Source organism: Tyto alba, unplaced genomic scaffold (genome assembly GCF_018691265.1).
Source record: "Tyto alba isolate M040663 unplaced genomic scaffold, T.alba_DEE_v4.0 Super-Scaffold_8, whole genome shotgun sequence".
NCBI lineage: Eukaryota > Metazoa > Chordata > Aves > Strigiformes > Tytonidae > Tyto > Tyto alba.
The window spans coordinates 2,071,854-2,086,196 of record NW_024881329.1 but is presented as its reverse complement, the minus strand read 5'-3'; the positions used below and the strand labels follow the sequence as shown (position 1 = coordinate 2,086,196).

General features: G+C 42.6%; 1 protein-coding gene across 4 annotated transcripts in view; it reads right to left on the bottom strand.

Moving 5' to 3' along the window:
* AP2A2 (adaptor related protein complex 2 subunit alpha 2) overlaps window positions 1-10,902 on the bottom strand; it is a 50,555-nt gene extending 39,653 nt beyond the window's left edge. For 3 of the 4 annotated variants that reach the window (XM_033003382.2, XM_033003384.2, XM_033003385.2), the window contains exon 1: window positions 10,665-10,901. In XM_033003382.2, the coding sequence (XP_032859273.1) occupies window positions 10,665-10,731 (67 nt within the window). In that variant the 5' untranslated portion in view covers window positions 10,732-10,901. Of the gene's footprint in view, window positions 1-10,664 lie in introns of all 4 variants that reach the window. The other variant, XM_033003383.2, reaches the window with a different exon arrangement.
* Between the last annotated feature and the right edge of the window lie 3,441 nt (window positions 10,903-14,343).

Below are 14,343 nucleotides of genomic sequence, written 5' to 3'. Positions count from 1 at the left end.
GTTTTGTTTTTTTTTTTAAATCACCAAAACCTCTCAGGAAACTTTTCAAGCAGTGTTATCTAGACATTATGCTTGCAGATTATCAGTTCCTGCTAGAAGCTGGGTTCTTTGTGTTCTAAGCAAGCAACAGAGCATTAAGGGAAGCCTGACTAAAATACTTCAGGAATTTGTGAAGTCAGCACCTTTAGTAGAAATGGATTGCAGCCTCAGCAACACAAAAATCAAAATCCCACCCCCAGTACATACAGCTGTAGCAGAGTTGACAGGAACACCCATATTAAACAGCAAATTCACATCTGAAGGTTCATTCTCTCAAAGTTAAAAACTTGCACAGCATATGAACAAAAGCCTGTTCTGAATAATCCCTTCAGGCTGTTCTATATTGAATGCAGTATATAATCTCATGTAGACCTCAACCAAACAAAGAGCATAGCAACTAGACAGTGATAAAAGTTTAACTCCATACATTGGAACTCAAGTTGAAGGATTAAGTCTTAAATTGTCTCCTTATTGCTGATTACAGTCCATATGCTGAAATTGCAGTTTTAGAGTGCAACAACAGCACACTGGATGTTAAATGTCACTAAGGACAGTCATATAACAATGCTTAGGATAACTCACAAGTTAAAACCAGGCTGAGGTATCTAAAAACAAATTTCCTGAACACTAGCAGTTATACTGCATGGTAACCTTATTCAAACTTAATTTATTGTTTACAGTAGAGGATGACAAAGCAAAACAAAACCTCACAGTGGCAGGTAGCTTCAGTTTGTTCCACATACTGGGAAAAAGAAAACAAAAGTATCAAAAAACAAGGACTAATTTTTAGCTACATCTTCTGTTCCACTAAGCAGGAGAGGGGGGGTGTGCAGGGGCTGTTAAAGAAAATGTGTTTGATTAACTGGGAAGTTTTCATCACAGTATTCAGCCATGGTAACAATCACTGAAGTATTTCTACATGCATATTTGATTTTTACCATCACTAGAACCACTTCAGTAACCTTAAGTCAAAAAGGAAGTCAAGACCACTACTGATGACAGTGGAAGGAGTGCTGTGCTACAGAACTAGAAGCTTACATTTCAAAGCTTGCCAAGACAACTGCTCCGCCTCACTGCCAGGCTGTTACACAGCTCCCAGTTTCAAGAAATTACCAGAGCTGTATTCTAACAAAACATGCTGTAGCCAAGCTGCTCAACTTGGAGAGGCTTAATAAAGGTCATGTCAGACATACAAACTTACAGGTAGGACAGTATTTAAGCCAGAGAACAACTAGATTATGTTCCACATCACTTCAGGCCACATCCTTCACACTTTCCCTTACTGAGGCTTTTTCCACTTCAGCAAGACTATGATTAAATATCCATAACAAGTTACTAAAAGAGGTGATTGCAACCAGTAAGTTCTGGCTGGCTATTTTGCAGAGAAGATATGTACTGTTAATAGCCTTACAGCCCTACTATATGACTGCTGTTAGCCTTCTCCAGGAGGAGTTCTGGAGCAAACAGATACCAGTCACCACACCGACCAAGGTGCTTAGGAGCCATTGCTTCACCACTGGCCCCTTGCCAGGCTTCAGACTCCACAGTGCTGCCTACTGCCTTCATTAGGCAAGGTAAACTTAGTCTGTAGTGCACCATTATCTTTAATTACCATCTTGTTTATCAAAGATAGGCTAGGGAACATCAAAAGTCATCCAGCTCTTCAGAGAGCTGATTACTATTCCTAAATCTCCTAGTAATCCAGGCTCCAGACAGAACTTCAGCACTGCATGAATAACACCTCCGTATCCCAGTTTGGAGTTCCACCTTGCAATCTACAGAAGAATGAGAGAACAGAAGTAGTCACAGAAAAGGGATCTGTTGGGTCCATCCATTTGAAGAAAACACTTGACATACCTTAATAGGAACTTGGCAGCAGGGATGCAAGGCTAAACAAGTGCTTGAAGGCTGGATTGAGTGGGCTGCTTGTGGTTCTCTTAGTGACCTGCTCCATCAGGATTAACTTGTTGCTATACTACCTGTAGACTGCCTAAGCCAAGTTTGAGGCACAAAGCACATTTGTGCTGATTAACTATAACTGCTACAAATTCTTAGCTTTCATACAAACCATTTAGCGTCTGGTATATTTTTGACCAAGTCTACACATTTATTTCCCACAGGAACAGACAAGCCTTCTTCTATACAAGTATCTACACAAATACTGAGCAGAGTGGATTTCTGCAGGCAAGCTCTTGAGAGACAGGTGTATTGATAACATTTAAAGCAAAAAAATTGCTTCACAAAAGTTCAGATGTTCCCAGTACTCATGTGACTCCAATCTGCCTATGGCCAGCAGCCAGTGTAATTGAGCCCATCCAACAATTCATTTATTTTGAATTTATGCACAGGTCAGAACTGCTACACTGCATTACCTCTCAGCCTTCCTTGCCCTGTGGCCATCTGACAATCCTATGATTATAGATGTGCCATTAATAGCATAAAGAACTATACAGCACGTTGGGTAGAAGACTCTATTAGCATAAGAAAAAGCTTGCCAGCATTCCTTCATGCTTCTTGGAGGCAAGCAGTAGTGTCGATTACTATTTGTGGCACCACCATTTGTCTAACAGAACATGCCTCTCTGTTCACATTCAATTATCAAACAGGCCTTGAAGACAGGACAACTCTAGTTTTCTGTTTAAAAGAACAGTAATACAAATAGTGCCATGGCTGCTTGTTCTCTGAATTCTGTAGTGGCTAGGAATATCTATTTGGGAAGGACACAGTTCTTGCACAAAAGATAAATTCTCAACTTTAAAGGTATTGTTAGACGTTTTCCTTGAAAGCTGCGAATCACTGTTTTACAAACATAAGAATTTTTCTGTTTTGTTATGTTTTCATTAGCCTCTACACTCATTGGCAAGTTAGGTGGGAGAGACACCACAGTCAAACTGCTACTAGCTTCCTTTCAGCAAAATACACTGATATAGTTTATAATCACTTTATTTCAAGGCTACACTTATTAAAAGACAACTCCAGACTGTTCCTTAGCACTGCTCTCCTCCTGGCATACACATTCCTGCTACCATCTTGTACTGCTGCAAGTCAGTTTGGGAGCCAAACAGCCAAAACCAAGATTGGCTTAATGATTTACCAATATAAATCAGCTTTACTACAAGTGATAATGCCAGCAGAATACACGACCAGGTAGAGAGCAAGATCACCACACTCATCATCCACACACTCTTTAGTTGGCATAAAGCAAACGAATTACCCCCTTGCCTTTCCTATCGCTAAAATCACTTACAAGCATGATGCCAAGACTACACTGCATTCTTAAACACTGCTGTCAGGTGACAGAGTAACTGGCTGAAAGAGGGGGGCCAAATCAAAACAAACACTAACATCCCTACAGTAAAAATGGTGCAAATATCTATAGGAAAATGTTTATATAAAAGCAATCAGTGCATCCATTCTTGCTTTTGTGAAAGAGCTTTTATAGTACTTACACCTTATATCGGTAAATTAAACCACTACTTTTACCTGCCAGCAGGACAGATACTCATGTACAGCTCTAGAGTATAGATCAGCTATTTGCTATGCAGGTTCTGAGCTTCATGAATTAAAACACCAAATCTATCCTCCACCTCTCCCTATTAACTCGGCTGGTTATTTAGCACAGCAGGGAAGAGGGCCAAAATGGAGGCAGGTTACATAGCAATAGAGTGGTCTGCTTGCTGCATGCCTGCCCTCACATTATGTGAGTTTGTCTGTGTAAACTGCTTCATTTGGTTCAAGTACCTAGAGTATTACAATAGATGTGCAAGTTCCTGGTCCACCTGAGTACGTCTGAAGGAGGATGTTGGTGCTATTGTTTACAAACTCATTGTGCAATTAATCCAAAGTGACCACTACAAAACACTGCACCTTCACAAGGCATTAGTATGGCTTCAGTTTTGTTCACAAAGCAACCAGTTCAAGGCTGCAGAAGAAGCAGCTTTTGCTTAATGATGTATTAACATCCTGTTATGAATGAAAACATGAGTGCATGATGTCCTTTCACAAAATATGTTTGATGAAAGGAAAGAAGTACCTGCCTGTCATGCTGAAGATCAGGAATGGACAAAGGCAGCTGAAGGCTGCTATGCCTCGGGACATCCTGTTGTGATTAGATATCCATTACTACTGACAAAGGGATTAGTGACCTACTGATCACATTTAAGAACTCTATAGAGTACATTTTCTAATATTCTGCAGAGTAAGTGAACTAGTATCCACAGAACTGACTTCCTCTTCCAGTATGCCACTAGACATTTGCCCCTATAACACCACTTCTCATGGAACAGCAGGGAGTCACAGGCTTTACTGTAATCCAGTAATCCATTAGCTCCTTGTCCTCATAATGGAAGGGAAATAAATGCAAAAGAGCACACAGCAGCTTTCAAACCCTATCACAATTCAGATACTCTAATTGCAGCAATCTAATACAAGTTCAATAATTTTAGGTGCCTACCATGGATGTTTTTTTCCTAACTAGGCACCAGAAGTTAAGAAAAACAGTACAGCTCAGACTGTCAAAGAGATTGAGGAGTAACTAGGTAATAAGGTCTACCTTAAAACCAGATATTGCCCCAAATGAACTGAAAGCTTATTGGAAGCTCATATCTGGGTGACTCTATGACATACAGAACATCCATTTGGCAGTTTAATTGACAAAACAACATTGACTGCTATCAGGAGAGAAGCTTTTGGCTAAGAAGATAGACAAAACCAGAAGTGCAAGGTTAGGCTGCTACATAAAGCACCTCTTCCTCCTTCCTTGACTGAGCAGCATTTAAGCAGTCATTTCCTTGAACGGCATTTTCACACTGTACAGTTACACTCCCTTCCACAGGGTAAGGCAGTATTTGCACTGATTTAGTACAAGTCACTGTGGAATCTCCTCTACCTTCGTTCACATTCAAATTACAAAAGAACAGTTTGAGGCTTATCCAAAGTCTCCCGGTCTAACTATCACTTCTAAACTACCATTTCAGGGGCTTAAAAAAAAAAAAATCCTATGTAAGAACATTAATTGATGCAGATGTGTAATAGTCTCTGCAATAGTCCTTAACTTCCTCCCAGTCCCAATGGGCAGCCTTTATCCAAACAATCTCAAAATAAGCAGATGTTCAATTTTCCACTGTCTCTAATGGAGAAATTGGATGTCACATGAAAGATTCTAGGTCTTTACTACCTCCCATCTATTAATTATCATCTGTCTACTCTCATATTTTCTCAGCCAAACATGCACTAACTCAACAAGTGAAGACAAAAAAACAGCCAGCCAACCAAAAAAACACTCAAAAAAAAATTCCAGTCCCTCAGAGTTCCATGAAATGACCACAAGAAAGCTAAGACAGAGAAGCCATAGGCAGAATACTAGTTTGGTTTTACACATCCTCCTCAGATTAATCTCATGCCAATTGTGTTTTCCCTAAATCACTCTCCTGCAAATAACAGCAAATGATGCAAGACTTAGTGCTTTTTATAGCTCTAAGCAGCACGCTCTTGAGTTTTTTTCAGGCCAGAAACTGTCCATATTAGATGAACAGCCATAGCCTTGCAAGACAAACAGGAGAGCAAATCAAGATGCTTTGACTTCTCATTTCTTCAAAGAGGTAAGTAATCTAAAAATACAAATAAAGTCAATTGACTTTCTATAGAAGTAATTCAAGTCCTACTTCAAAACTACACCCTATGCAAACAAGAACCTTCACGTCAGAGGAGCAATGCAGGTAGCCTTAGCCTACACACTGAAAGCCGTATTCCTGACATAGAACACTAGAACAAGCTGTATGTACCCAACCACCCCATGCAAAGTTTGTTTCACTGTGTGTTTGTTCTCATGGAGAACAAATAACTCTATACATACCCACGTGGTCATTTAATTCATGTGCATGTTTCTCCCACATACACAGGTAATGCACTCCATTATCTACCATCCAGTCGAAAGTGTGAGTATATGATGAATTTAATGAAACAGCCTTTTTTAATCCTCACTTGCTTCTCCGTAACCCGATGCACTAGTCCCAATTCAGTGAAGTCTGACTACAGTAGCTTTGCTTCAGCCTCTGGACACTCTCCCTGTCCTGTACAAAGAAGAATTAACGCATCAAGTTCTATCAGAAGAGTTAAAGCTTTGTTTAATATATCTGTTGGGTTTTATTTACGGAAAAAACATAGCCCAAGGAGAAAGGAATAGTATCTTGGGACAGAACATATACAGAAACATTTGCAGAACAAACAAAAGTAACCCTTCTTCCCTCTATCCAAATTCTAAGGTGACAGTGAAAAGGTAAGACAGTTATCTGAAGTAGTGAGGGAAATGAAGAACTGTCTTGTCCTCAAAGCCTGTGGCAAAAGCAGCTTTTGTCTCTGTGTATACCCATTTCATCAACCCAAAAGTAGATGACTTCCTGATTTTACAGTGGAAGAGAGGGTTAGCAGTACTATACTTAATATTGTAATAGAAAGTATTTCTACACTACCACCTCCAAAAGAAAGGAGAAAAGCAAGCTTTCCTAGTTTTCGGGGTGAATATCAGATAATACCGTTTTTGCAACGGAATAGGTTAAGGGTTGAGTGACAAATGACTTACAAGTACTTCATCACCAGATAAGCATAAAGCTATTCTCAAAAAAAAAAATTGCAAACAGACTCCTGATGATGTATCTGTCAGCTAAGACAGCTGGAGAGTTTATAAAATACCATCTTGCATAAGCCAAATCACTTCAGCAGCTCTGCAGTACATACACAAAAAAAGACTTAACATACTATTTAAGTATTTCTTGCAGGAGTCCATATGCTTATAGCACACGCAGATCTTGTTGGGGTTTAGTTTGTGAGGCATTTCATCTGAGCAGTGACAAGGACTCTTCTTGACCTGAACTCCTACGCCTGGATGGCACTTCACCACACCACAGGGTTCAGAGCTTTCCAGCTCAGCTACCACCACAATCCATTTTACAACATGGCCACACCTTGCTACTTTCTCAGGGGGCCACATTAACTAAGTGCTAATTAACTGGGCTATTATCTTAACCAAGATATCAACTATAGTTTTTTTGTCTCTTCTCTAGTGCCTACAAAAGATAAGATAAAAAGCTATTTGCTGTGCTATTTCATATGAGTTATAAAACAATCCAACTGAGCTAGTTTCTAGAAAAGCCCACACATACTGGCAAGTTGTCAGGCATCTCATAGGGTTATTTTCTTAAAAAACTTGGGGTTTTTTTCTGCCATCTGTACTAGGACCTCTCTATGCATAATACAGAGCCTACAACAAGAAGATGCACTGAAACAAAATTCTGGAGAGCTATCAGGAACTGCAGGATAATTCACTTCCTTACCCTATCAGATTTTGAAAGTTCACTTAATACTTGTATGAATAAAGAACATTCCACTTTGAAATATTACAGTTTCAGAGAGTGGAGCAAAGTCAGAGAGTTAAGAAGCACTTCTGCCCCTTAAAATATTTTACAATTGCTGCTAAAAGTAGTATGATGACTTTTTTAAGAGCTTTACAGACTTTTGAGAAATCAGTGTATTTCAAGCAGACCTTTTAGTCACATAGAAAGTAACTGTTATATTCAAATTCATGTGGCACAGAATCATTTAACACACAGATCAAGAAGTTTAATAGATAACCCAAGTGCCAAAAACATGCCTAACTGACAACCAACCTTTTAACTATTAAAGACAGACTGGCAGCGTGAGCTGTTCATTCACTCAGTCAACTAGAGTTGTAAGCACTGAAACTATCAAGTAAGACTGTTTTGAAGCCTGTAACAGACAGGTAAAAACAGATAGCAAGACAAGTATGACTCCCAAATCAGGATCATAATAAGCTTTCTTATAAGAGAGTGATGCGTTATTTAGTGGTGCAGACACTGCAGGTACAGACACCCAAGAAAGAACACTTGATGTGAGAAGCACTTCCAAAGGTAGACAGTCTAAAATTACGTAATTATCCCCCTGAAGTTTAGGTTATTTTATTACCTTGAAATCACATGCACACAACAACTGCATTTTAATTTTTCAGCAACATATATAATGCAGGTTCCTAATCTGTGCAAAACCTTTCAATAAAAAAAACGACACACACACATATACACCATGTTTCAACGTTGTTCATAATCTGGAAGGACTGTAGGCAAACTAAAAAGGTCAGGCCATTATGGTTGTATTACAAAGATACAAATGAGTCCAACAAAGCCAAAATTAAGAGCGAAATTCCAAATGCCAGCAGACATTTTGCACATCAGTGCAACTGTCAGATATTTAGTCCAACTTTAAGGCTAGAAACAGATTAAGAACGCATTTGGTGTCTAGCTTCCCTCTCATCTCAGAACGGGAACATTTTTTTAGGTTCACAGCTCAAAAGATTCTGTTCACCTAAACAGCTGTTACTCTTTGTTCTTGACAAATATCCAGCTCCCCACTCTGAAGAGGGAAAGATGGAACTTAAGCCAATACCAGTGCCTACAAAGCACAGAGTCTCTAGAGAGTGCTCTCAATTATTTTTGGGAATCTTAGTCAGCGTACACCAGCCCACGGCTAGCTGGCAACACTTGGAGCTCCCTTAAAGGAAAAAGATTCAAATGCCATTATGACAGCTATTTGGGAGATATAGTTACTTTCTTCTTTATGAAAATGAGAAAGATACAAAAGGAATTACAGCTCCCAAATAGCTGTCTGGACAGGGACAAAACTTTTGAGAAATATCAGTATTTGTTTAAACAGTGAAAGTGTTAACATTTTACTTGTCTCACAAGGAAGTTACATCTTTGTTACTCTTGCAGACACTGAGAACATGAGAGGTTTGTTGTCCAATCTGGACAGAGAGGTGGTTGTTCCATCAGAGTTCCCACACTGTCTACACACTGGCAAGCTTGTGGGGAAGTCAGTAGTTAATTTGTTCTATCCTACTACCTTAAATCTTGATATTCCACATCTCTAAACATAGGTTAGGAACCCAGGAGCTTCAATGTTTCTCTTTTAGTCTCTCCTACTGAATTCCACTGAAAACAACAGTGGACAACTGTGTTGGCTAACTGCAAGACATAAGTGACACTGAAGAATAATTTCACACTACTTCTAGCTAAATGAATGAAAACAATCATTAAAAACATACTGGGTTAAAAACAACAGCAAGTCTTCAATGCTATGATACCAGGTGAAACTATGTTACACGTGCAGCTTGCATGGAATACCAGCACACTGGAAAATTTTCATTAAATAGTTGGGCCAACCAGACAAAGCAGAAGAGCATTCACATAACCTTGAACTGATACACAACATGTTTTATAAGCCGCCTTCTACACATACAAGAGTAAACTCTGAAGAAACTTCAGGACCTGCAAATCTATTATGAAAAAACATTGAGACAGCTTCTGCTGTAAGGGAGATTAGCAACCTTGAATTTTATATACAATGACCCTGCTTATATGGCTAGAAGTCCAAAACACCTGAATTTAGTTTAAGGAGACTCTGGATTTAAACACTCTCATTTTATTGGTATCATTTTCTCCCCAGCTTTTTGTATTAGAAGCCATCAACATGAGGAGTCTTCCACACCGGTGTGGTTATCCCAATACAAGCCTAGTTAGATCATCATAATTTGCATTAACAAATTCTCCAAATCCACTTTCATCTGTTAGAGAGGAAACCTTACTGTCATTGCTTTCAAAGTAGCCTCAAGTAATCTAGAGACACACAGGTGGACAAAACAGAGCTGTTTCATCACACCAACCACACTGACCTTAGCCCTTCCCCAGGCAATTCCTGCCACATCATACACTTAGATCTCTAACTCCGATTAATATTAAACTGCTATCACATGCAATTCTCAGTCAAAACGTAAAGCTGAGCACTGAGGTGTGCCTCCAGACATACACCTTCTCCCCCACCAAGCAGCTGCAGATTTGCTCTCCTCCTCTGCACACTCACAGGCAATGCTCCATTCGGGGGGGACACTGACTCGCACCCCTCTACATCCCATTTTTAATGACACAGACCCCAAAAGCTAATTTCCACCAAAGCAGAATTCTGAAGCATTTTTTAGCCATGCCTAGGCATAGCTACAGAAGGCCCTGCTCGCAGGCAGCCTTACAGAGGCCTGCTTTTCATCAGTGACGTTTTGAATTGAAAGCCGTTCAGGGATTTGGAAGGAGACCAGAGACGTCTCTCCCTGCCCCGCCACAGACCCACCCGAACCCCGAAAATCCACCCCATCTTGCTCCAGCGCCTTATAAACGACGACGGCGACGGGCAGCAGCCCCCCGGCCCCCCCCTCCGCCGGGGCAGCGACCACAACGCCCTTCCGCGATGGAGAAGGGAGGCGGGGGGGGGAAACACCCCAACCAACCCACCCAAAAGGCACAAATCCACCCAAACCCACAGCCCGAAGCCTTTAGGGTGGGTGTGCGGGTGTGTGTGTCCGTGTCCCCGCGCCGCCTCCCCCGCCGCCCCCCAGGACGCGTCGCCATTTCGTGAGGCAGGAGCGCTCCGAGCAGCCCGCTGCGGAGAGGACGGGGAGGGGGAAAGCGTCGCGGAGGGGATTAAGGGGAAGAAACCCCACACGCATCGAGCAACGGCCGGCCCGGCCCAGGCCCCGGCCCCACCGCGCCCCGACCGCCACTCACAGTTCCGGATATCGGAGATGAAAACGGCCAGGCCGCGCATCCCATCGCCCTTCGACACCGCCGGCATGGTGGCGCACGATCACGGCCGCCCAGCCACGCACCAAACCGCCGCAAAACCGGGACCGGGGCCGCCGCCGCCGCCCGCTCTCCCCGCGGGGCTCTCCAGGCCGCGGCCGCCGATGCAGCGCGCAGGCGCCGGGGCGACTCCCGCGCCCCCGCGAGCGGCCGGAGCGCGAGGCTTTGGCGCCACCTGCCGCGCGGGGGCGGGGCGCGCCGGGACTGCCTCCCGCCGCCCCCCCGGCGGGTCCCCGCAGGAACCCGGGCCCGGGAGGGGCGGCTGCCTTGGAGGCGATTACCGGTCACCGCCGTCAGGGCAAAACGGGCCCAGGCCGGGGCGGCGGGCGGCCCCCTTCCCGTGAGGGGCGGCCGCTGGAGCCGTGGGTGGATCCACTGCGCGCTCCCTGCTCGAGAGCGGCCTAATCCCTTCCTCCCCCCCCCCCCCCCCCCCCCCCGCGCCCCTGATGATCGAGAAGTTTTATGATTTCCCAAGGAGAAATAGCGGGCTTGGCAGGTGCCTCGCGGGACGTAACTTCTGAGGGAGAAGGAGATGGACTGCAGATCGGGAGACGTGAACATGTCACTTCATCCTCAAGCCTGGAGCAGGCTGTTCATCTTGGGGCTTATTTCTAAAATGTGGGGAGCGGGGCACAGGCTGCAAGAGCGTGCTTTTCCTCAGGGCGGACTGACGGAGGCCGTGCCTCAGCCCTCCGGCTCAAAAGGAGCCCCAGAACTACCTCACCCACCCCACACAGCCCCTCTGAACATCTGCAAGCCCAAGAGCTACTCCCTGCAGAGCCATCCCTTGTCACCCACCCCCTGCGAGCCCACCCTCAGCTGCGTGGGGGACACACCCGCTCCGTGTTACACGCGACAGTGCCCACTCCCCCGACTCCGTGGGCACGCGGGCGCGCAAACCCGGGGCCACGTGTTTCTCGAAGGCTGAGAATGTGCAGAGCGACACGGTCCCACGCCACGTCCACTCCTGAGACTGAAAACATTTCAAGGTTAAACTGTCTTAAACATGCCAAAGAGGTAGGACTGTGCAGAGCATTTAATCTCATCAGCTGGAAATAGGTTCAAACGGTGTCAAAACTGACCTAGTCTGCCTAACCAAAAGTATGCTGAGAGTTTCACTCGTAATGCAAGTGATTAGGATATTCAGTGGATTACAATGACCTGTAGAATCATGGTGTTCAGGGCTACTGGAGATCAATCAGTCATTTAATCTGTTTTCCTGTGTACTTCGATCTGTTTCATTTCATCTGTTCTGGATTTCTGTTTAGGGGGTTTTTTTTGTTTGTTTTGTTTTGGTTTGGGTTTTGGTTTGGTTTGGTTTGGGGTTTTTTTGGCATTTTTTTGTCTGTTTGCTTGTTTTTTCCCCTGAATTGAGCCCAGTACCTAGCTCCAGCCTCTCTCCCAGAAAGGCACGCAGTCTTCTTCTGACATCATCAAATTCACCGTTTCCCTACGTAGTTTGTTCCGTTCCCATGGTTAATCGTCATTTAGAGCTTGCATCTTATTTAAATTTATCAAGCTCCAGTGCCTTTAAGCTAATGATACATTTTTCTCTCACAGATAAAGAACTACATAATACTTGATACTGTATCTCGGATACTGTTTGTACACGGCACCTTTCAAGTGTCTGTTCTACATGTTTTCAGGATGCATTGTTACATGAGTGCTTTTCAGTTGTGTAAGTCTCTGTCAGAAAGACAAGATGGCAGTATGCAGTAGTCCCGCATAGATCCTTTTCTCCCTGGATCCATTTTGTAGACCAAGTGCAACTACAGGCATTTGTGCACAACCAGTCTTGTATTCAGCTCAGATTCTCTGCATCTTACATGAAGAAAGCTCTCCTTTTTCACAGCTTTACAAACAGATTTTGATGCTTAACAATAATTTCCATTTACCTTTGAAGATGAAAACTTAAGATGTCACTACGTAGGAGCTGCTGTTTCAGAAAAATAGATCTGTTTTGAGCTAGCCAAAATGTTGAACTAGTTTCTACTCTTAAGAGCACAGTGACACCTAAAGGCTGAGTATATCAGTCCTGCCTGGCTGTATTCCAGTCAGTACTGCAAGTCATGCAGCTACACTTAAACTACTTTTTAGGTGGTGGTTTAAATACTGCTAGCAGAATAACTGTGGCAGTACCAAGCCAAACACAGGCTGCAAATTCTGCTTGAGAACTGGGGTAAATATTCAACTAGTTAACCCATGTGGAGCTCTCTAGTTTTGTAACTATACTGCTAAATATTTAATTTGAAGTGGCTCACTATGCAGTATACATACCCTGGTTGTTTTAGGTCAACCTCCTTTGCCTGACTTTTGGGGCTGTATTGTATTCATCCTTGTTCCCTGTCTTTTTTTTTTTTTTTTTTTCTTCAACAAAGGCTTATGCAATTCTAGTGATTGTGTAGGTATATGCCCTTGTTGCCTCATAATTTAGACCTTATTACCCCATTTCAGACAGTTTTGGTAGGGAGAGGATACAAATTTCATGTGAATAAATAGTTAGCTAGAGGAAAGAGAGCCTGTAATGGTCTCTGTATGTGTCCTGTCTGAAAGAAACAGTGTAATGCTGTTATTATACAGCACAGAGTTCACACTAGGTGCAGCCCTTTACAAATGCACTGAGTTAATAAATTTGGAAAACATTTCAGTTGGGCTTAACATCTACAAAACACCAGTCAATGAAAAAACAGATTTCATTCCTTCCATCCGTCCCAAGATGTTGTGATTTTAAGAGAGATTTCTAATTACTGTAAAACCATCAGGGGAAATAGTCTTGAGAAATGCTTTCCGATTACAGAAAATATTTTGCAGCACATTTGTTAGCCAACAAATTCACAATGTCTATCTGTTCTTTCCCATGTCATGCATTAGTTGATTAATAATTTTCAGAATTTCATTGCACTTTGGTACAAAGACTTGAATAATTACACCAACCTTCATAAAACTATTAACTGAATGTATTCAGCTGGTCAGTATCCATTTATGAGAATCACAAAAAAGGAATTGTTCCTTTCCTTTTGTTACTTCTGTTAGATTTGTCCCTCACCCCTTCCGTTATTGCTTTCTTCTGCTCCTCATGGTCATTCTAACCATTACTGGAAGTAAAAAGAGCTAAGGAAAAAAAAAGAATCGGTTGGCTCCTCCACAGGTACACTCAATCGTGTTTTTCTACGTGACATCTAACATTCATTATCCATTTACAGAGGCCACAGGTTTATCAGCAATACCTTCTGCCATGTCAGAGTATCAGATGTGCTGCTTTCACAATTAAGAAACATAAAGTTAGGATAATATCACTAGGCATGAAACCCTAAACTTCCAGACATTTGGGATGGATCGGCCTAGATCATTTCTTTCCAGTGAGCTCTTCAATGACCAGAAGAGTTTTACACTCAAAACACCAGGTTTATATTAAAATGTAGAATAGAACACTTAAGCTTTAAAATAAACTCTCAGAGAGCAGATGAGACAAAATAAGGGCGAACAGAGGTTTTACAAACAAGATCTCCTTTGCCACCTGCACGCTGGCAGAGTACTGTCAGCCAGCTGGGTGGCTTTGTGAGTTGCAATAAACTCTGTATAATTAGTTCTAGTTCACAAGATT